This window comes from Anopheles maculipalpis, chromosome 2RL, assembly GCF_943734695.1.
Source record: "Anopheles maculipalpis chromosome 2RL, idAnoMacuDA_375_x, whole genome shotgun sequence".
NCBI classification, from domain to species: domain Eukaryota; kingdom Metazoa; phylum Arthropoda; class Insecta; order Diptera; family Culicidae; genus Anopheles; species Anopheles maculipalpis.
The window spans coordinates 93,792,047-93,815,740 of record NC_064871.1 but is presented as its reverse complement, the minus strand read 5'-3'; the positions used below and the strand labels follow the sequence as shown (position 1 = coordinate 93,815,740).

Genomic DNA, 23,694 nt, shown 5'->3' with positions numbered 1-23,694 from the left:
TAATTTCAAATTCCATACTTTAGCTCCATCTGGATTTGAGACTTGAGAGGAAATACGGATAGGACTTAATGTTCGATCAAGTGATCAATGAGCGTTGTTATTCCTGCTTAACCTTCGCGCGCGCGCGCGCACTTGAACAGTTGTAAACATTCAAATCAATCAACCTCACGTCCCTGTCCTTCTTTTGTCAGGAAGACATGCCTACCTGCCACAAAGTCACGATTCGGAAGGAGATCAAACGTCCTACACACACAAAAAAAAAACTCCCTTTTATAGAGCAGTTTGATAGAGATAAAATGGCAACCACCATCACAGTATGAACCTGCGCGAGAAGAACCTGGTCCGTATGCGTTTCGTCGAACATATGTCGAAGTGAAAGGTTGTGTTGTTCGTCAGGCCACCGGCGAAATCATTACAAATCGAAAATGCGGCTTCATTTCTATGTGCCGAGCGGAATGTGGCCTCGGGGCTGTGAACGCATGGAGACAGCGCAAAAACACCGCTGTTGTTTTGCGATCGCAACTATCGATCGACACTAATCTGGCAGTCGCGCTTCTGTACAAAACCATTGTAAGCCCTTACCGTTGTGCTGGGTGCTTTCCAATCGAAACTCTCCGTTAATCCCAGTCGGAAAAGCATTTGGGAAATACTGGAGGAAAGAGTAAAGGTTTAATACCTTTCTGTGAAATGTTTAAAATCAAATTAAATTTAATGCTAAGCGGTTTGCAAAGAGCGGATTACTCGTTGGACGCCCTGAAGATAAGCATGGGTTTTAGAGAATTAATTGATTTTAGTGACAACGTATGCTACATGGGAATATGCGAAAATATTTCAACAGCAGCTCACCAAATTTAAGCTAACGCTTCCTGTAATTAAATGGTGCGAAAACGGCCTTATGCGAAATTGTGTCCAATTCACCTTAAAATACCACTTCTTCATGCCATTTGGCCTCAGTACTATCCTCAGCTAGAGGGCTTATGGTGGATAATTACGACTATTTGAGAGAATCTTTTTTTCTCCCTTTCTCCACTCCCAGTATCCAGACGATGGGCCACAGATTAGCCATTCCGAATACCGAAGAATCGTTTATCGTTTCGTGCTAATGGGTGTTAATTAGATTAACGTTATATACATTTCGCGCGCTCGCAACAAACTTCAAACGCTAACGCTTCTCTTTCGATTCGACGTTTTTTTTTTCTTCTTCTATTCCCCCAGTAGATCCTCAACTAGTGACGGATGACCCGGAGGCAACAGCAAAGGGTGGTGAATATGCGTTCGACAATCCCGCCTTTAAGACGGATGGCGGTGTGGCCGCCAACAGTGCAGCAGCAGCGAACGGTATCAGCGCACCGAGCAAGACCGGTTCGCCGCTGGATCCGAGCTGGACCTCCAAGCAAAATACCATCGAAAAGCGCAAAACCGTCGACGACAGCTACGTGAATGTGAGTAGTTTGGATGGCTGGATTGACTGGATGCATATAATACATAGTTTTGCGAACGAACGCAATGCGCTTATTACGGCTTTCCTATCTCAACCTAGGTGACAACACCGCGGCTCGTTTCGCTGCGCGGTTCCGACTTTACCGGGCTCGGTGTGGAGGTGTACGGTGGGCTGAAGGAAGGAATCTTCGTGAAGAAAGTTATGCCCCAGGGTCCGGCCGCTGGCATCGTAAACACAGGTAAGGATCTCTAGAGGCGTCGCCCTTAGGGAGAGTTTGGAGTTGGCGTTGGGGTTTTTATATCGTCACCATCATCTCGGGGGAACTAGGGATGATTATAATGCAATCAGTGACATCATGTGTGTGGGGACCGGATGCTGACGGCGCAAAGTGCGTGAGAGTATTGAGTTTTATCTGCTCTGCAGGGTTTACTAGCAGGTCGAGCAGCAGTACCCTTGCTTTCAAGATCTTTGTGATCAGTTCACATCCTCAAATAGAGTCTGCTTTTTGGGCCGTCAACCGCTTATACTGTGCGATTGTCTATTGCAGTAAGACATCGGATTTTGACTCTTACCTCCACGCTCAAGGGAGGGAGGGAAGGGAGTGAACTAACAAAAGCTATCAAGCCCTCAGAATTCCTCATCAGTTTTTACTTGATTTTTTTTTTTTGACTTTCAAGACTGTTGAGTATGGTTACGTGCAACTCGTAGAATATTTGTATATGCCCCACAAAAATAGTTGTTTGACCTGGTAAACCCTTCAGAAATTTTCGAAAACACGACCTCGTTAATTACGTCTCCCGATAAACCGATGTCCAAATATTGTTCTAATCTACATTGCACTTGTTTTATCCAAGTCTCTATCAAAAATGCGGTCACGATCCAATCTCCGGGCGTGGTAATGTTTTTGTTGTGGGTAATGCGATAGTGGCATTGGACGGCAGGAAAGACAGACAACACAAGCACACCCTTGCATGCACGGGATATCGTGAAATATTCGGCTTAGTTAATATTACTTTACCTACGCGGGGAGGGCGTGCATGCATGCGTTATCGCACACCCGGTTCTCCCTTTTTTGAAGCTGAAAAGCATACTCCGAACGTCATATGGAAAGGTGGTGCACACAACGGTCCGGTGCGCGTGGTAATCTAAGCCGACGTTTTCGTTTTTCTTTTCTCGGCTGTGTATTTGTAATACTAAAGAGTCGTGAATGAGTTGTCTGGTGTATGTACCGGCAAGAAAAAAGCTCCAAACGCAGATCTTGCTATCAAGCTTATGCAACAGACACATTCAAACACAACAATAATTATCTTAAATTCTTAAGCAGCTTGAACTAGAGGGTGTCAATAAGTTTATAATAAATTTTAGATTGAGATATAATCGCTTTACATTCTTCAAATGTTTTGCCTTATAGGATTGCAATGTCCCCGGACACGTTTATCTGGCCCCCCCACAAGAGCGCGTAACTAATTGCTCAGACGTCAGACAATCGGGACCGCGGGACTATTGTCATATCGTATAGTCTATGAACGTTTCGTTCCAACAAGTGCAAACCAACCACCGGGAGGCCGGCCAGGCCAGGGCTTAGAGCAAACCTTCTCGCTCAATCAAAGCTAATCCAATTTTAACCCAAAGGCCCCGATGGGTTTGCTGCACCATTCGATCGTTAATTCGATCGTAAAGTGGTCACATTTTGCGTTACGAAACCGGTCCGCATCGTATCGTTCCAAAAATTCTTGGTGTGTTTGGAGTGAATTTGGAGAGTTTTTTTTTTTTTGGCTAGCTCACCACGATCGAAGGTGACCTCGAACAGATGCTGTCTTTTATGCGTCTCTCCACCACCACCACACACAGATGTGGCGTTTTCACGACTAGGTGCTCGGTCAAGTTTGCGCAAGACGGCGACGGTTCGAACGAAGCGATCAAAAACGAAGCAAAAGAAAAACATTAAAATGTACTTTCCGGGGGTATATCCCCGCAGCTTAGCAGTAGATTAGATTTAATGCTTGGTGGTGTTTAGGGCACGTCAAGTAAAATGTCGTGGTAAAAAGCGGTTTAGTAAGAATTTCATCAACGTGGTGTTGCAATGCACTTAAAACAGTCCGCCAAGGCACACGAGAAAGAAAAATTAATCTGTGTTTGCTGAGCATTCAATTAAAACACGCATTTTTTCTTCTCTTCCCGGGCCCGAAACAGGTGACAGAATAACGAGTATCACGATAGATTTTCGGCATATCGTACAGGAGGACGCCATGACCATCCTAAGCTATGCATCGCCCTACAATGTACAGCTCGAGCTGGTCAGCGGCACGAAACCGGTGTTACCACAAACCCAAAGCCCAAAACCGGGCCACCAGAGTCTGACGCATCCACTGTACCGGTCGAGCAGTCAGTCGGATTTGAACACGGTAAGCAAACACGAAAAAATTGCCTAAAAGTATGCAATCTAAATGCAGCTGCTTGAATAATCATTTTTCCTTTCCCTTTTCTTACTGCAGATCGAACGGAACTCACGCAAAAAGCTTTTCCCGGGTGAAGATGCATCCCCACTGAAGATGGATAATCGACCAGCCAGCCCCAGCAATGCCGGTCCACTCCCGACCGTACACAAAGAGAACGAACGGGAACCAAAAAAACATTCCTTCAAGCAGCAGATGCGTGAAATGATTGAGGAAAAGTTTCAAACCAAGCACGCGTCGTCGTCTTCTGGCGAGGTGGAACGCAAAGGATCGGGTGCAGCGGACGAAGCAGCGCCGGGAAAGAAAAGTGGCCACAAGTTCGGTATCCGTGTGTTCCCACCGTCGGTAAACGATAAGCTGTTCGGTAGCAAAAGCCCCACCAAGATGCAGGCGGACAATGAAAACAATAGCAACATCGAGAAGAAAGAATCGGACGATAAGAAGGTGGACGAGAAGGAGGAAGAGGGGGTACAGCAACCTTCCCCACCGGTGGTAAAGAAGCGTACCAAAGCCGATCACAAGCTGGTACCGGATGTGGTGATGATGCAGCAGACACCGGCACCGCGAACGGAAGTGGATGGCTTCCAGCGGCAGAACAGCCTCACGTCAAGTGGTATTCGTCGGGATGCGGCCGGTATACCGCAGGAGATGCCAAGCTTTATGATGCAGGCGGCCAATGCTGCCCGGGACAATCGGAAATCGATGGATGATGGTAAGCGGAAGGGTAAAGCACCGCCCCGTCCACCACAGAATGAGTCCGAGCTGGACGAAAGCACGGTGACGGTGGATACGAATCTGAGCAGCATTGATGGTAGCAGGACGATGCTGAATGGGAGCATGGATATGCCGGATACACGAACCGTACAGCCGCGGATGAATTTTTCGGACAATTTTGCTGAGGAAGTACTGAACTGTACGATCGATAGCATCAACGGAATTGAGCAGTTTAATGAGACCGGGCCGAGCAATAGCTCGACGCCGAAGAGTGATCGTAAGAAGACGTCTTCGTTGACGGAAAGTGAGCTGATGATGCGTTCCGGTAGTCCTGCCGCTGATGATAATGGTAAGTAGAGAAGAGAGTGTTGAGGTTAGTGTAGAGAGTAGAATGTTATAGGGCGTTCCAGTTCGACCCTAGCAAAATAGTCGAACGTTGATGAGTATAAGTACGAATTTCCTACGACAGTTAGTTTAAGAACTTTTCAGCAATTTTGGGGCCATTACACTATTGTATGTAATTTTCCTTTTTATTTTCGCTTTAAGAATCCGATGTCGAGCAGGAGCAGCGCATTCATCGCCAGCAGCATCCACCACCAACGCCACCGCGCCGTGACGGCAACAAGATTGAGCTGAACGCGGAAGACATCACCGTCCACCGTAGTTCACCAAGCCCAGCACCGCCTTCCAGCAGCAGCACTAGCAGCAGTATGGAAGAGAACGAAGAACAGGAGGAAACTAACCGCCGTACGGCTAGCTTGGGCGATCTTTCGAAGTTCGAACCGGCCGGAAAAACCAACCAAACTTCCTCAAACGCTCCGAACACGCTGGAACGCGCACAAAGTCTCGAAATAACGGGTGATGCGTCGGTAGTGACGGTCGTGAACGGTTCCACCGTTGGAGGGGATCTAGCCGGAAATGTAATGGACGGAGGACGGAAACGTAAAATCTCTTCCGAAATCATACTGGATGGAGTCGGGAAGGAATCGGCTGATGGAATGAGCTCACTGCAGCGTCACCGTTTGAAGGGTGCATCCGCCTGGGGTAATCTTGAGGATGCGATCAATTCCGGTGAACTGCTCGCGAACGGTGATGGAGAAGTGGTAACAGCGGTGGGAACAGAGAAACGGGAAGAGCAAGAAGCACAGGTTACGGTAAAGCAGAATGGATATACCGAGCTAAGCATGAGCAAAGCAATTATTGTTGCGGAAGCACCGAAAAACAATCGGTCGGAAGTGAATGAACACGATCGTGAGGAACACATCTCCCTCACGACGATCAGCATGAACTTTGCTGGTGCGCAGGAGCAGGAACCGGACACAAACATACCGGATGATGTGAAAGTTTCGCGCTATCCGTTCGGAAGTCTCGAGCGACCGAAGTCGGACGTGTTGAAGAAACTGTTGGGCCAGAAGGAAGAGCTTGAGAATACACCTTCGGTGTTTATTTCGGCTGATGGTGGAGAAAGTGCGGTGAGTACGATTAAAATCGAGTCGAAGCCGGACGTTGGTGAGCCGATCAGTTTGACGTTGATCAATGCGATCGAGAGCGATCGTACCGAGAGTGGACAACCGTCGCCTGTTTTTACCAGTGGAAGTAATGGGGTTAGCAGTATCAATATTTCTTCGATGGATTATGGAATTGTCCCTAGTAACAGCAACACGGGATCGATCCTGCTTAACGGTGTTGGTAGTAGTAGTACCGGGATGACGAAATTCTCCCTCACGGCGGATAATATTGTAACCATTTCGACCGCACTGGATGATGTTACGGTTGGGACGGAATCACAACCATCCTCGATCGTGATGATCGACGATGAGAAGCTCGATTTTAGTCTCCAAACGTTGGACGATTTTGATGATCCGCTGGATGCGCCACCACCTCCACCAATCGATTTCAATTCCGACAATGTGCCGGACCATGCTGACCCAGAGGAACCCGTTCCAAAGCTTACGAATGGTGGTGTTGTGGTCACTTCCGAAACAGCACCACCACCACCCCAACCTCCACAAAGAAGCTCGATCGCGCTAGGACGACGCGATAGCAGCAATGGTCCCGCCGCTATGACAAACGGTGGATTTGTAACGGAAATTACCCTTAAAGCACCGGAACCACCAACGGCAGCGGAACGATTACCACAACCATCAGCGACGGCATCGCAGCAAAACGGTACAAGTCTACCGGTGATCGCTAGCAAACCACCGATCGTTTCGAAAAAACCACCCAAACCGGAAATGAAACCAACTACACCACCATCCCGGATACCGGTCGAGCGGCGTATGTCAAACGAGCATGGTACTGGTTCACTTATACCACGCAATACCGAAATTAAGTTCAGTACGGCACCGTACGAATCCTCATCCGCCGGTACGAACAACAGCAGCAACAAAACACCAACACGTGGTGTCGATCAGATTCGCTCCACCTTCGAGCGTTCGAACTCGAAAACGGAAATCCCCGTACTGATCCGCCGTACCTCGATCCCGTCGATCAATCTCTCCCCGTCCGCATCCGCTACCGGTGGTTCGATGAGTAACCTTAGCTCCAAAGCCAGTCCGTCACGCATTCCGGTGTTTAACAGCAGCTCGAATGGTAGCGGCAGTTCGTCCAAGCTGAATGGTGGCGGATCATCACCACCACCGTCACAAAATGGTGGACACACGAATGGGCTATACAGGAGCAACAGCAATAGTACTATCATGAACCATCATCACCACAACAACCACAATAACAACAACAACCATCTGGTCAATAGCAAGATGGCGGTTAGCATAACCTCCATCAAGAATCAGGCCAAACATCCGAGTGGCAAGTTCTAGTAGTAATCCGTCCAGTGTGGATTTATGAATGAGTATGAATGAGCTTGTGTGTGCGAAATTAGTATCTATTTGTTATGTATCTATATATATATAAATATATTATATTATATTATAATACAACTCTGTATGAATGTATGTGCAAAAACAAAACAAAAATGTGTGGAAAGAGCAAACAGGAATACCATTTACCCGATTATACAAGACAATTTTTCTCTCTATGGGCAGGAAAAAAAAATGCCGAGAGGAAAAACTTGCGAGAACTTGTTTCAGTTTGGCCATATTATCACTTACCTTCTCTTGTTTGTATCAGTTTCAAATCGTATGCACGATCGTGTGCGTTTTAGAATTTAACGCTTAGAGTTTTAAGCGTGTGCTTGTTAGCAGTGTGTAGTAGAAGCTCGTTGAACGGTTTTTTTTTTCTTAATTTTTGCATCACTATATCACCATCATATATCTTTATCCCGATAGAAAGCATTAAAGCAGAGAGTGAGAGAGGGAGAGAGTGAGAGAAGGAGCAATTAAGATAAGTAAAACAAAACAACGAACAGTAAATGAGTGTGTATTGGCTAGTTTTTTCTTACCATTTAGTAGAAGCAATAAGCGATGAAAAGAAATGCAGAAAAAGAACGAAAGAAAGAAATGAAGAAAGGAATCGAATGTTCGGAGCTGCTAAAATGTTATCGTTAGTTGTAATAGGTTAGGGTTAGGTTTTGTTTGTAATGAAAATATACTTCCATTGCTACTACCACCACCTACACACATTCCAGGCAGTTTAAAAGCAGCTTCACCCTGCTACATTTACATCTGCACCAACGCAACAATCAATCAATTATATAGGAGAGAACGGTCACCCAACAACACCCAAGAGCGAATGTGCAATTTTTAAACGAACCTACAGCAATATAAATTTGTTCATATGCTTTTTTCTCTCCTCTTTCGTAAGAGCAATGTGTTAAACGTTTAAGTGAAAGTTATAATATAGACAACACGTTACAATAAATTTAACACATAGTAACAAAATTGCATTTTGATTTATTTTTTACGATTCTATATTTAGTAGAATGCTCCTTCTTCTTTAGCTCTTCAACCTTTGGCGGTCGTTTTCTGCCCATTATTATTGGATGTAGCTGAGCAGAGAGTCCTTCTAAATAAAATTTCCAAGGTGGAAGTTATCCACAGCAGTGGCGGCTGACCAGGGGGACCTCGACGATTACAGAAACCCTCCAGTCTTAGAATGATTAACCCCCTACCTCTCAGAAAGAGCAGTTATGAAACTATTACTAGCCTCGTCTATCATCCACCGAGAGTCTACAATCAACCGCACGATGAATATGTTGCAGCTTTTCCACCATAACTGGGGGGTAGTGGGATCGGGTTGAGGTGTTCTACAGAAAGATGCTCAGTCCAAAGACGCATCCAACGGTATGCCGGTCGCCAGGATCGGACCAAAACTGAGCGAGTTATCAACGATTTTCCACGGGAATGTTTTTGTTTTTCCGCTATAACTGGGCGAAGGGGTGGTGGGATCGGGTTGAGGTGTTCTACAAATAGTTGCGCGGTCTAAAGATGCATCTTACGGTATGCGGTAACTTTCATTCGGATCAGGAATGACGGAGTTATTGCTGATTTTCCATGGGAATGCTGTTGGCGAAATTTTCCGGGAGTCATTGAAAATTCCCCTTCATTTCCTTTAATATTAAAAAATCACGTTGTGGAAGTCTTTTTGAACGATGTTTGAGGAAAGAAACAAAAATTAGAGAAAATTACTTAAAATTGAAGAAAAAGTTAAAATTGTGCCGGAAAATATTTGGCTTGTCGGAAAGAAATTATTTTCCGAACCGGTTTTAAAATTTCCATTTGCTACCTCCTCGGATTCATGCTCTCCTGTTACTCCTGGTCGGATTTTGCCGCATTGGCCAGATTTCGGCCGAAAATCTGACACCGGGAGCGACTTGTAGTAACAGGAGAGCATGAATTCGAAGAGATAGCTCGGGCCGATCGAAAAATCGGAAATCCAATCTTAAAATCCAAAGTCAGTTTTAAAGTTGCGGAGAAACTTTTAATTTGGAAACCAACTTTTAAAATTTACTTTGGATTTTAGGATTGGATTTTCGATTTTTCGATCGGCCCGAGCTACCTCCACGAATTCATGCTCTCCTGTTACTTCAAGTCGCTCCCGGTGGCAGATTTTCGGCCGAAATCTGGCCAATTTCGATGCAGCAAAATCCGACCCGGAGTAACAGGAGAGCATGATTCCGAGGAGGTTGCAAATGGAAATTTAAAAAACGGATTGGAAAATAATTTCTTTCCGACAATACAAATATTTTCCGGCACAATTTTAACTTTTTCTTTAATTTTTAGTCAATTTCTCAAATTTTTATTTCTTTACTTAAACGTTTTTTAAAAAGACCTCCCGAACGTGATTTTTTAATATTAAAGGAAATTAAGGAGAATTTTTCTATAATTCCCGGAAAATTCCGCCAGCAGCATTCCCATGGAAAACAGGCGATAACTCCGTCATTCCTTATCCGAATGGGACGCACCGCATACCGGTGGATGCGTCTTTGGTCCGCGCAACTTTTTGTAGAACACCTCAACCCGATCCCACCACACCCTGCCCAGATATGGCGGAAAAACAAAAACATTCCCGTGGAAAATCGTTGATAACTCGCTCAGTTTTGGTCCGATCCTGGCGTCCGACATACCGTTAGATGCGTCATTGGACCGCGCAACTTTTTGCAGAATACCTCAACCCGATCCCACCACTCCTCGCTTAGTTATGGTGGAAAAACTAAAACATTCCCGTGGAAAATCGGCGATAACTCGCTCAGTTTTGGTCCGATCCTGGCGACCGGCATACCGTTGGATGCGTCTTTAGAATGCGCATCTTTTTGTTTTTTGTTTCAATTTTTTTGAAATTTGATCACTGGTAGCAGAAGAACATACTAGGCTAGGAGTTTAGGAAGGCTAGGAGGAAATTACATTTGTTTCGAAATTTTATTTAATTTGTTCTCGTTTTTGTGCTGTTAACATATTAACATATAAACATATTTTTGAATAATTTTATTTTAAAGTCTTTGGCCTCCTCGCCATGCAGTTTTTACAGTTAAGATAGGATTATTGTCTTATTTACATCAATGATCAACGATCATTAAATTAATAAATGTAGAGAAACTTATCTAAAAATCCGATAAGAGAGTAAATAAGGCTACATCCACAACCAATTCTCATTAATTTGCTTTTACCCGCGGGATGCACGATTACCAATTTCCTTGCTTCCCTGTCCGTTTAAGATTTATGAGCCGAGGCAGTCATAAAACCGTGTTACTGCCAGCACCACAACAGCCTCGAAGATCTTCACTCGATCGCTGTACGTGATACGGACACACAAAGGCAACGCTTGTGCGTAGATCTTGCTTTCGAAGGCTTTCACTTAGAAGGGGTTTTCCCTTACGACATAAACCAACAATTTCACACATGGACGCGTCGCATTTGTTCCAAGCAGTAACGTCCCAGCAGTAAAGAAATGAACACCAGAACAAACAATTGCGGGATAATGTTGAACAGATGTGTTGCGAGTGTATGTACTGTAGCAATAAAACAATGCACACAGGCACAGACACTTCACAACACAAAACCCAATCACACTTCTTCATATGGCCGCGTTGTTCACTTTCTGTGGGAGAACTTACCAGATGCAAGTTGGAAATGAAGGATCAAAGCCGAGGACTGTGTAAAGATGTTTTTCTTACTGCCCTGGCCTTAAAACAGTAGACCAGACATGCGCTTGACCGTGTGCCGCTTTTTTGTGACCTCTTCTTTAGCTGGCAAACTGAAATTATAATTCTTCTCTTATTGTATTTTGCTAAGCTTATTAACTTAATTGGTTGTGGCTGAATATATCCACTTTCTCTTCGTATTTGATGACGCGGAATGTGGATTTTTTCCATTTCTATACTTACTGGTGTCGTGCTGTTATTGGTTTAGTTTCCTCGGGTGGATACTGAAGAGATTACGCTTACGGAACGCAGCAAATGATCATCTGCGGTTGCTCTTCTAGGCGGCCATTTATTCTGCCATACATGCGTGCATCACATCGTAGGTTTCTGGAAACTTGACCGTGACGACCGTAGCTATAGCGGCAATCTCCAGCAGAAATAGGAGATGGAAGAAGCGTAGCAAGCGTTGTGATCACATCAACCCGTGACTCGTAGCGTAGGAACAGTTTTATAACAGAATGTAGTTCATAAATAAGTCACATTTATGTAACCACACATACACAGCGACTCTCAACATGAAAAAAAAAAGAAATGAACCGATTGAAGAACTTCTTCTTACTGAAATCGTTTTTATTTCTCAGTTCGATTAATTCTTGCCTGCTGAGAACAGCAGTACAATCTCTATGGTTACACGATCCTTGCTACCACCTTTCTGTGGAAAGGCCCTTCGGTGGAAAAAGTTGAATTTAATAAACAAAAAAAATATTTTCGATGGAGAAACTTACAAGACAAACGAAATCAGATACTTTATTTGAATTTTTATACAAGAAATTGCATGAAAAATGCCTATTAATTCTAATTTAAAAAGGATTTCTTCAATAGGCGCTCATATAGTCGTCTGAATCAGCAAGACATCGTGTCTGCTGATCGGATCCACATTTATAAAATCTATAACAGGCTTTTAACTTTGTAATAATCTTTGTCTTAGATGTGAGAAAATGGGTTAATAAACGACAACGTCCACCAAGTAATACTTAAAAAAAAATCATAGGAAGAATGTATGATTAACAATAGTAAAGGTGACTAACAATAATACAAAAAAAGGAAGAAACCAAAGTACACACTAATAAACATCATGGAAATGTTTTTACTCTCTCTCTTCGTATAAAAGAGACGGGTCCCCAGTTCTGTTCTTTACAAGGATGCTCAGAGGTATTTTGCTGCTTACTGACCAACGGATTGTGTTCACACTTCGGTAACGCACTATACTAGAGCACAATTTATTCATGTTCCTTTTCTAACAAACTCAAACGCATTCGCCGTTTTACATGTTTTTTCTACACTACAAACAATTTTTACCGAAAAACAATGTCAACTTCCGGAACGGAAATAAATTGAATGAAAAACTTCAAATCCAGTGAAGAAATTAACAGTACAAAGGGGATTTCAGTTGCAGCGTTTGAAAAGGTAATTCGAAGAAAGAGAGAAAAAGGATCATTAATTCTACGACGCAATGGTACACATAGGATCAAATTCTGGGTAAAAATACATTTACAATCCCTTGCGCGTCTATTCGTGGGCTCATATTATAACCTATCAAAGGCTTCTAGCCGTTCGATCATCTTTGTCTGTCTCTTAATATATACACATATATGATGTGAGTGGTTCCATTTAAATTGGAAGATAGCGACAAAATGGCACACCAAGAAATGTGCGATTTTGTACTCCAAAGGATATTTAAAATTATGCAATGAAAGGGGGGAAATATGGCTAACAATTGTCGTTATTATGGGGCCTCCTTATTGCTATTATCTGTGATTTTTTTTGCTCAGGTAAGCAATGTGTAATGGGCTAATATACTGTTTTGTAGGATGAAATATAACATAAACAAAAACAGAAATTAACATCATTAAGTTCTGGGGAGTTCTATTCACCGTACAATAAAAACTCCTGCTCTCTTTCTCTTTCTCTCTCTCTCTTTCTCTCTCTCTCTCTCTCTCTCTCTCTCACTCTATTCCTCTGTCTTATTCATTTTCCCTCTATCACTCTCTCTCTCTCTCTTTCTCTCGATCTCACACTCTACAGATAGTAGAGGCGATTCTCCAACTTCTGGTTAGGCTGATTGTGCAGAAACTGCGACGTCAAAAAGGCCAGCTTATGAGCATACTGGCAAACAGCTGGTACAGCGATCGTACCACACCAATTGTAGTACAGATGGGTCTGCTTAGAAGTGTACACCTGCAGCTGGTCCGCTGTCAGGCCACTCTCATCGTGCACGACGTTGTACGATGTCGGCGAAACCGTACCCTGGCGGACGGTTTGCGAGATCAGGAAGAAATCGGTCCTTTCCGGCAGTGTGATGATATCATCGACGATTGTTCCCGGCGGTGGGTTACGGTCGGCCATAAACAGGCGCGTATTGATCCGCTTGCTTACCACAATCATCGACAGTTGCGGTTTAAATTCTTTCACATTCGCGTACATCTGCGCCAAGTTTTGTTTGATTTTCTTCACCTCAAAATCAACCACACTCCGCAGCTGGCTCTCGCCAACACCGTCCCTATAGACGATGATACGACGCGGTAAATTGCCCGCCCCGAACGACGATTGATAGCAGCGCAGCGCTTTGACGATGCCAGAGCCGATAAAGTTGGACAACTCTTCGCCGCGCTGATGACGGTCGATGGTGGAAAAGTACTTTGGTTCTACTTGTTTCGGTGCGTACATGGTCGCTACCATGGCACCGTACGATTTCGACTTATCGGACGTATCGTGACACACATCATAGCCCACCACCATTGCGTTGGTCAGCGGGTTTTTCACCATCCACGGAATGCCACCGAGCTTACAGTTGAGCTGTATTGCCACCTTCGTCGCGACGGACATAAGCGTACGAACGTTCCCGTTCTTCGGTGTTATCGTGCGCACCTTGATCACCTGACAGGGAAGTGCCCGTTCGACGCAACATTTGCGCTTGATGACGCTGTACCGGTCGGCCCGATCGTTCGGCACGATGCACATCACCATCTGCAGATCTTCGTTGAGCAGTTCGGACAGTACGCTGTTGTACGCACTGCCGGAATCATTCTGCACCGTAGCACTGGGAAAATGGAAATGAAAACATCATCGGTCAAACAAAACGCTACGATCAGACATTACCCGTTAAATTTTGTCTAACATCTAAGTCAGGAATTTTGGACAGTGCCTCTGGATGCATTCTAGACAACAAATCCTGACTTGAGACCAAAATTTGACGGCAACAACTGTAACATTTTAAAAATCGCTTACATTCTCGGTTCCGAAACTTTGAAGCTCATGCCACGGGCAGCCTGCATCACACACCCCAGGAAGTCTTTCGCCAAGCTTTCCTTGCCCCGCTCGCACACTACATACCAGCGGTGCAGCGGGATGGATCGGAACATTTGGTTACGATGCAAAGCCTGGCCCCAATCCGCTTCCGGTCCGGACGGTATCCCATCGCCCTCCATCCGGAACATGATCGATTCTTGGCGCAGCGTACGAGCAGGCACCTCCACCAACCGGCGTTCCAGCTCCGTCTTCCAGAACTGAAATACTTCCCGGCTTGCCGGTGTAGTCTGGAGCCGCTCGTTGAAGCGCTCCAATCGCTGGATACGTTTATCCGCCGCAATACGCGAATTGTCAGCAATCGCACGCATCAGGTGAAAGTCCTGTCGCATATCATCCGTAATGCCCGTCATACGGCACAGCTCTGGTACGAGCAGAACGGGTGTTGTTACACCCCTGCGCTCCATTCGTTCATTCGGCATCGATACCAGCATCGGTTGCTTCGGGTCGCGGATCGTAATGTTGTAATGCTTCTTGTAATAGTCCATAAACGTTATGGACGAACCTTCCTTCGTGGTGAACGACGACGAGGGCGTCACGTTGAAGTCTACATCAGCTATCCTGTACATCTTTTGATTGTAAACTGACATTACGTGAGCCCCAATCAACATGCGACGGAAGTTGTCCTTAAACATGCCCGGCTGACGCTGCATGTTCTGCAATATCTTGTAGCACGTGTCGGTACGCATCACACGATGCGTAATGTCCACACACAGCAGTACGTCCTGTTCGTGCTGCCGGATAGACGTAACGTATCCCGGGAACATCTCCAGCCCATACTGCGGGATAGCGATTTTCGCCTCCGGATCGAAGAAATAGCGGTTGATAACTAGCAGCTTCAAACTGCTCATCGCCTGCCGGTGCATCAGATTCAGGATCATGATCGCTTTTTCGGACGTCATGTCCACCGTCCCAACGTGACGTATCTTCAGCTTGTAAAGGGCATCCGTCCGCGGATCCTTCACCTGCACCTCGACCTTTTCCGTGCGCAACTTGTTGTACAGGAAAAGCATCGTGCCTTCAAAGATGTACGGTCCAATGAGCGATCCTTGGGAACGAATCAGTGCATGCATGATGCGACCATCCTCGATCGTCGGTTCAAAATCGACACGGTACTGGAAGATCGAATCTTTGTTCTTGCGCGTCAGCCGGAAAAAGTTTGTCTTCACAACCATTTTCATGCCCGAGCTACCCTGCTTTGAGGGTGCGTTTGGACGACGCGTTACGATGACTTCCGGCACGTAACGTGATCCTCGCATTGCTCCGCGACCCAGCGCACCGCCATTACCAGCACCTCCGTTACCATCGTTGTCTCCACCACCACGCGGTACCGTTCTTACAGTCGTCTTTGGGATCGCTGCGTCTCCACCATTTCCATCGCCACTGGCACCTTGTTGCTGCTGCGGCGCAGCAGAATGTGGTTGCCGAGGTTGGGATGTGCCGGGGACTCCGCCCTGTTTCCAGTTCGGTTGACCACCAGCCGCGCCGGGTGCACCACGCGTTCCACGTCCCCGTCCACGATTCGGTTGTTGTTCCATCGTTTGCGATCTTTTCTGCAGAACAAAAACGAGGCGAAAAAAATGGTAAGTATTAACAAAACATGCAACGGACTAGACTTGAGATCGCTTGAAATAGAACGGACCTATGCTTTACCTTGCCTCTATGTAGAAGTCGGCCAAATTTCCGGAACAAATATGAAGCAATTTAGTTTCCAGTTCTAATTCCAAGAAAATTGTAATATTGAACTGCTCGATCGGAATCTCCGAAGATCTCCAAGCAAAAACTCCAAAAGCTGAAAACAGCAAAAGGATTTCAATTCATGAACTAAATGAGTGTTTGTAAATTTTTCTCGCTTTGAAATCAGTTTTGAGCTACAAGCTACCCCGCTACACGGGGCGGGAATGGGAAAAAAGCTGAAGCAAGGAATTTTGACATTTTTTGCCAGTTCAGCACCCATCCAACAGTGGGAGAGAAAACAGACGATGCCTCCTTTCAACTGATGAACCAGTCTGTGTGCGTGTGTTCTTCTCTTCGTCGCCAAGCAGCGGAAGTTTTACTGTTCCTATCTGGGTTTCGAATGACAACGCTTATTTGAGCTAGAGTGAATAGAAAATGGCGATATTGTGGAGCAAACGCGGCCAAACCCTATTCTCCTACACTCTCGAGAAGTTTTCTTACTGCAGGAAATTGTTTACGTCTCAGTGAGCTGTGAGCTGGGGCGGGCCGCCCCAGGTGGAACAGGCGACAGCGGCGCTGATCTTCAAACAGTAGGACCGGGGTTCAAATCACATCCTGTGTGAGGACTGACTATCCAACTAGGTGGTTTCAGTGTGTGCGTGTGTGTGTGCAATGATCCCGTGAAAAAGTGCTATGGAAAACAGAGTGAAATCTACTTTAACTTAAAGCCCGTTTATTGTTTATTTAAATTAAATTAATATTTTGTTGTTGATGCACTGGTCAATGTGTTGGAATATTCATGAAGGCTGCCGACATAGGGAATGCTTCGTGCTTTGGAAGTGCTTTCCGAGGGAAGAGTGTGCTTTTCCCTCCCATTTTTACTGATATTGGGGCGACTGTCGGACATGAAGATGGGTGTGAATCTCCCATACAAAGCACACGATCGAGGATTTCCTCTTTCATGCGGCACGAGAGGTTTTTGAACGCTGATACTCAACAACATACGGTGTTGGTATGTTGGCGCCAGTCAAGAATCTTCGGCCGTAAGGAATGTTGTTTTGCTTCATACCATACACATTGCATTATGCACATTCAAATCTATTACAGTCCTTCTTCCTTTACTTTTTACACTCGATTCAAGCGGATGGTTTGATCATCACCGAACTAGTCAAACACAATTAAATTCCTTTCGCTACATACCGAATGCCAGTCAACACACTCGCTTTATCACGACGCTACGACAACATCACAAAACAAATGATCCTCATGAAAATCGGCCATTTTCTAACTGCAAGCCAAATGCTGCTGCGCAGAAAGAGATAGGGCAGCAAAATATCGTTCAGGATTGCCTGATGAAACGACACAGAAGCGTGTGGTGGATGTGTGTTGCTTTGCAATTCTGCTTATCCAGCACATATTTAATACCAATCGACGCCAGATGGAACTGCATGCTTGAGAGCAATTAAATGGTTTTACGTACCCTTTACGGTGCTCTTCTGTAGTGTAACTTTGGCACGTAATCTGCACTAAATTCGTCACCCACGCGTATCCTACAGTCGACAATCTTCCATAAATGAAAAACACTATCCACTAAAACACTTTGCCACAATGGTGTATTGATTTAACGCGATATAGCCGTACTTCTGCTTGCCTCGGAACACAGTATGGAAATGCGGCTGTTTTCTGAACGCTCAATCGTGTTTTGACTTGCAAACAAGTGCTTTAAAAGCTGACGTTTGAAAGGTAGGCCGTTCACTGTATACAACGTGGCTTAAGACGTTAGGTTGCGAGCGATTGTTTATTTGATAAATTTCAATTAAAAACTTATGATAGGCAATGTTTCAATGAAGAAGAATTTAAAGCGCAATTCCAGCACTGATATGACCAAATAATTAAATAATGAGTTAATCTCTCCGAAATCAGCAATTTCGTACGTAGGGAACGTAGCGTAGCCATACCCACATCATGTGTACGACAGTCAAAATCCAACCAGACGTTTGGCATCGCATGCGACTGCTTGTGGTGCGACTGAGATAGATGCACAAAAGACGTCATAATTCCACGGTGCACACGAAACTACGTCTGGGTTCGGCTACGGGACATGCGTTTTATCACGTTCTAGCAAATTTGCTCTTCACTTCTCTAGCAATTCTTGACTTTTCAAGTTGTGTGGAAAACGGTGAATACCTTTATGTGAGTGAAAAATCGTGCTCATTTTGCTTCAATAAATCCGTGTACCCGTGTATCAATCGGACTCAACGCGTAAGTACCGCAACGAACTGTGGGCGATAGTGATAAAGCAGTAGAAATGGCCATTATATCCCCCATAAAATAGTGGCTTTTTTATGAGATTAGCTGGCAGAAATGAGACGTGGTAAATTTTGTCTCGCTCTAGCCACCGGTGAACCACAATCGGTCGTTCTCGCTTACATATGAACCGTCTGAAATTTTGCATTTGTGACCCATCATCCATACCTCCCCTCCCCTCCCATTTGGTTCGGTCTCTGTTGCTGCAGCTGGTGGTGTGGTTACTACTTGCGTAATGAATATGTGTAACGATTCGAACTAAATTGCTACCACTAATCGCGGGACTCTTGCCATACAATGAACATTTTTTATTGAGTGCAAAAAGATTCCATGAAACAGTTCCACCCTCTCTGGTGTGGATGTAGAATTTTGTTCGCACCTCCTGCAACAATGGGGGGTTGATAAGCTGTCGAACCCCAATCGCCATATTTTTACCAATTCCCTAGATACCACTACATAGACAGTGCCGTGCACCGCGAGTATCACTGCTCGTGTCAAATTGCTAATTTGGGGTGAAGAAACATGTCTTTCGTTTGTGCTGTATCGAAAGGCAACAAAATGAATAATTTTTACTCCAAGTTTTATTTTATAATTAAATTCTTGCTTCACTTCTTTTCCTATCCCTCTTTCTGTCTCTTTCTATCCTATTAGCCATATTTCGCTTAGCTACTGGTGTGGACGGCATTTCCAGACGTGTACCGTAGAGTGAAAATTCCTAGTACTGCTGGAAATTCACATACGCAGCTGCTGCAGCAGTAGTTTCATCCGTAGCAGACATACAATACCCTTCTCGTACATTCATCGGACTCTCATCCTGCACTCATTGCGGTGGACGAAGTGTGAGCTTTAGTTTCTCGCCATCTTCTGCTCGCCCCCCTAACCTTCGAAAGTGCACTGTTGTTTCTATTGATTACGACCAGCAAGGATCGCCTGGAGCGGCGCCTATCGTTTTATATGACTTTAGAAAGCGTACAAGGTAAGCGGAAATCGTATATCTGGGATGGGTGATGCAATTCATCTACTAGTACATTCAGTTGCCACGACAGCGCGTACTCCCGGTGATGCTTACCACCAAAGCAGGCGTAGTACTTTTTTTTCTGCATAAAATTTTATTTGGGTAATTGAAGTACAATTAAGTGAAGAGAGAAAAGGACTCGAGAATGTAAAAGAAAAAAACCTTAAGAAAAAGGGTAAGATAGGAAATTGAAAAGAATAGGTAAGGGCGGCCCGTTGGTGTAGGCGACAGCGTTGCCGATCTTCAAACGGCAGGATTGGAGTTTAAATCCCATCCGGATAGTTACCCCGTAGTAAGGACTGACTATCCAACTACGTGGTATCGGCAGTCCAGTAAGCATGCATCGCAAACCAATTTAATAAAAATAATTACCACATATAAGTAGAAAGTAAGTAACATTTTTCTGTATCCTCTTATATTACAGAAACACCAGCACTCAAAGAGGCACCGCTTTCTCCCATATTAAGGAGTTTCAGTGGTACGACGTGCATGATTTCGCATAGAAGCAGTAAAAGTCATAGGTACGTGTTGTTAGTTCGCCGGTCTTAAACGCGTGTGTTCCATCCAGGCTAACGACTTGTCCTTTCTTTTTCTCTGGCTCGACAGGACTTCAAAATATTCTAGCAATAGACACCGGAAATTACAGCCGTTCAGGGAAACGTGAAAACTCTACCCCACCCCAAAATACACTAGGCATCTCTGTAAATTTTTAATTTAAAAATCGTGTTATAAGCATCCATTTGTACTAATCTTGCGCCTAAACAAAACAGTGGAAACACCGCTGCTGCAGCTGCTGTACTACCTTCGCGTCAATCGCGTATGCTAAAAGCAGCGTTTTGCCGAAACTGGGAAGACAGTTTTCTTTTTGGAAAAAAAGGATTAGTTGTGGTGGTTTGAGGAGTTCATAAGTGCAGGAGAAAAGGTCGGATAAAGGTGATTATCGCACACATGTTTATGAAAACCCAGACGTGAAAGAGACTTTTTTGCTGAAAAAAAAACAAAGTAAAGCAAAGTTGAAAGCCCTCCGACAGTCAGCTCCCTGGAATTAGAGCTACTACAACTCGTCTCTGTAGAAGTCATCTGTGTGGATACCAACCAAAACAGAAAATAGTCAAACCACATTCACACCTAAGGCGAAATCGCCAAGTTCTGTTGGACGTAGAGTGTGATCTTTTGTTCGCAGGAATACCAGTCTTTGCGTTCCTACTATTCATTCTGTTATCATTTTCATTTCATTCATTTGGTTTCTTTTTTCTTTCTCAACAAAAATCTCTTTTACTTATGTGGTTTTAAAGTATCGCTAACGTGAATTGATTATTTAAGTTTATTTTTGTTTATTTTGTTATTTCTTTGGCATTTCTGCTGAATCCCTTCCCCCCGTCGAATGACTACGGTGCTTTAACAATGGCCATGGCCCTGATTTGATGGACGCACAACCCAATGCAGCGTGTTTATGATTAAAGCCCCACCCGGAAAATAATTACGAATAGTTCGCAATTCGCAAAGTACTAGTGAAGAATTTCGCGCGTATGAAAACAGCTGTAAAGGGATATCCCTTGTGAACGGCTGCTACCAAACGCGACATCCAACACCTTTCCAACACCCGACACCGCCCATACATTATCACCCTACAAATGCTTTTGCTAGCAACATCCACCAGCAAACGATTGAAAAACGACGCCGTATTTTACGCCAACACCGATCTACTGTTCCGAACCCGTCCGATCTGTAACGATCGCCGCGAACGAGAGCAGATGCATTTGGTTAGCTTGGAGCAGCAGCAGTGCCGTTGGTTTCGTTAAAAAATCACCATTTGCTTCCAACGATCACCTGTGACCCGCCCAAAAAAAAAAAACCCTACGTATGTCGCGTTTGCCTTCGAGACTCAAGGGGACGTAATTGGTTGCATGAAGTAAAAACGCATAGCACTGCAAAAGCTGTGTAGCGAGAAGCTGCAAGCTAAACCAGGTTCGCCGCCGTCGTCCGGTCAACGGTCCAAGATAGAGTCCATCACTGGAAATCTTCTCCTTCACAGCTTTGTGCTTGTTCGCCCACTGCTGGTGTTGAGATTGTGGTGTTAAGGTAAGGAGCAGCAGCATTTTGAGGCCACGCGGGAGATGTTAATCGTTTTATGTTGTTGTTTTGTTTGCAGGTTGCGTCTTATCGTTTCATCAGAACCGCGTGAAGAGTTTCGTCGAATTTAGCAATCTATCTTCAGTGTCCTACGCAATTCGTAAAAATGGCTACCGTCAACGTGAATCGCAATGTGACTGATATCTTCTACCGTTACAAGATGCCCCGCATCAATGCAAAGGTAGAGGGTAAAGGTAATGGCATTAAAACGGTGATCGTGAACATGGCAGAGGTGGCACGTGCGATTGGTCGTCCCGCAACCTATCCGACGAAGTACTTCGGTTGCGAGCTAGGAGCCCAAACTCAATTCGATCATAAGGTACGTGGTATTTGAAGTTGTATACTGGGAGAAATTGATTTATCATAAATAATGTAAAGATAACACGCTGCTAAAAGAACTACCAAGGAACCGTTCTATCGTTGGAGAGTACTCGCAATATTTCTGCCTCAAGTGCTCCAGACGGATCAATCCATGTCATTCAAGTCAAGATGTTTTCCCAGTTCTGACATTGGATTGGGTTTCACACAAACATCTCTGTCTTTGTGTTTTTTGAATTGCATCGTTATGACATCTGACATCTTCCCGTGAGCATTCATCGACCATACGTGACCACGAAAACCATAGAGAACCTCGGGGCATGGTTGAATTTAAGGCTTTAGATCAAGCTGTAGAATAACAAGAATCGAACAAGCTATTATAAACACTTGAATCACTTGAAAGTAAATTTTGATTCTAATTTTCATTTCGTGTTTGTAACGATTTCAGAACGAACGCTTCATTGTGAATGGTTCGCATGATGCCGCCAAGCTGCAGGATCTGCTCGACGGCTTCATCCGCAAGTTCGTCCTGTGTCCGGAGTGCGACAACCCGGAAACGGATCTGATTGTATCGTCCAAGAAGGGTACCATCTCCCAGGGCTGCAAGGCGTGCGGTTTCCATGGTCCACTCGAGGTGAACCACAAGGTGAACACGTTCATCATCAAGAATCCACCGAACGTTAACCCGGCCAGCCAGGGAGCATCGCTAACCGAGGGCAAACGTAGCAAGCGCACAAAGAAGGGTGAAAACGGTGACGACTCGACGGTTGGGCTCAACACCACCAATGGCGGTACTGTGGAGAACGGTGCTGAAACGAACGGTGGTGACGAGTCACCGAATGGTTCCATCGCCGGCAATGCGGGTGAGGAGAACGGTGAGGATGATGTGAACTGGACGGTGGACACGTCGGAGGAAGCGGTACGTGCCCGCATGCAGGATCTTACCGACGGTGCCAAGAACATGACCGTATCGGACGATTTCGACAAATCGGAAAAGGAACGCATCAACATCTTCTACGATCTGGTGAAGAAGAAGCGCGACGCGAACGAGCTCGATAATGTGCAGGTGCACAAGGAACTGGTGACGGAAGCGAGCCGGCTCGACATCCAGTCGAAAGCGACGCTCGTGCTGGTGGAACTGCTCTTCACGGCCAACATTATCCAGGAGGCCCGCAAGTACCGCAATCTGCTGTTACGCTTCACCCACGAGGACAAGAAGGCGCAGAAGTACTTCATCGGTGGTTTGGAGCTAACGTTTGCAATGCACGCCGACAAGCTGATGGACAAGGTGCCCGGCATACTGAAGCTGTTCTACGATAGCGACGTTCTGGACGAGAAGGTGATACTGGACTGGTCGCAGAAGGTCAGCAAAAAGTACGTCTCGAAGGAGGTCGCCGCACAGATCCACGAGCGCGCCAAGCCGTTCGTCCAGTGGCTGCAGGAAGCGGAGGAGGAAGAGTCTTCCGAAGAGGATGACGATTCGGAGGTCGAGATCGAGTACGACGATCGGGCTAAGGTGGACTCGCTGCGCAAGGAACCTGCCAAGCCGGATCCGAAGAAGTTTGCCAAGGCATCGCTCGAAGAGGATGACGAGGATGGTGAAGATTTGAACATCGACGATATCTAAGCTACTCTTCGCGTTTCGTCGTGTACGCATACATGCGTGATGTCCTTTGATGCTTTTTCCATTCGACGACGGGTTTTTTTTTTCTCACCGGGACGTAAATAA

General features: G+C 45.2%; 4 protein-coding genes across 5 annotated transcripts in view; 3 read left to right on the top strand and 1 right to left on the bottom strand.

The window, feature by feature from the left end:
* LOC126567793 (histone acetyltransferase KAT6A-like) overlaps positions 1–7,430 on the top strand; it is a 504,467-nt gene extending 497,037 nt beyond the window's left edge. Inside the window, exons 3-7 of the mRNA XM_050224093.1 lie at positions 1,219–1,442; positions 1,541–1,679; positions 3,635–3,846; positions 3,937–4,960; positions 5,158–7,430. Of these exons, the coding sequence (XP_050080050.1) occupies positions 1,219–1,442; positions 1,541–1,679; positions 3,635–3,846; positions 3,937–4,960; positions 5,158–7,430 (3,872 nt within the window). The remainder of the gene's footprint in view (positions 1–1,218; positions 1,443–1,540; positions 1,680–3,634; positions 3,847–3,936; positions 4,961–5,157) is intronic.
* Positions 1–23,694, top strand: part of LOC126568196 (eukaryotic translation initiation factor 5) — a 313,066-nt gene that overhangs the window by 68,245 nt on the left and 221,127 nt on the right. For both annotated transcript variants that reach the window (XM_050224637.1, XM_050224638.1), the window contains exons 2-3: positions 21,733–21,966; positions 22,414–23,612. In XM_050224637.1, coding sequence (XP_050080594.1) covers positions 21,754–21,966; positions 22,414–23,592 — 1,392 coding nt within the window. In that variant the 5' untranslated portion in view covers positions 21,733–21,753 and the 3' untranslated portion in view covers positions 23,593–23,612. The remainder of the gene's footprint in view (positions 1–21,732; positions 21,967–22,413; positions 23,613–23,694) is intronic.
* Positions 13,229–16,053, bottom strand: LOC126567887 (protein aubergine-like). The gene is made up of 2 exons (XM_050224229.1): positions 14,438–16,053; positions 13,229–14,249 (listed from the first exon to the last, which is right to left on the bottom strand). Exons 1-2 carry the CDS (start codon positions 16,051–16,053, stop codon positions 13,229–13,231), a joined length of 2,637 nt encoding a protein of 878 aa, XP_050080186.1.
* LOC126568643 (uncharacterized) lies at positions 19,214–20,283 on the top strand. The gene is made up of 3 exons (XM_050225156.1): positions 19,214–19,475; positions 19,939–20,035; positions 20,121–20,283. The coding sequence occupies exons 1-3, from the start codon at positions 19,454–19,456 to the stop codon at positions 20,176–20,178; spliced, it is 177 nt and encodes a 58-aa protein (XP_050081113.1). The 5' UTR covers positions 19,214–19,453; the 3' UTR covers positions 20,179–20,283.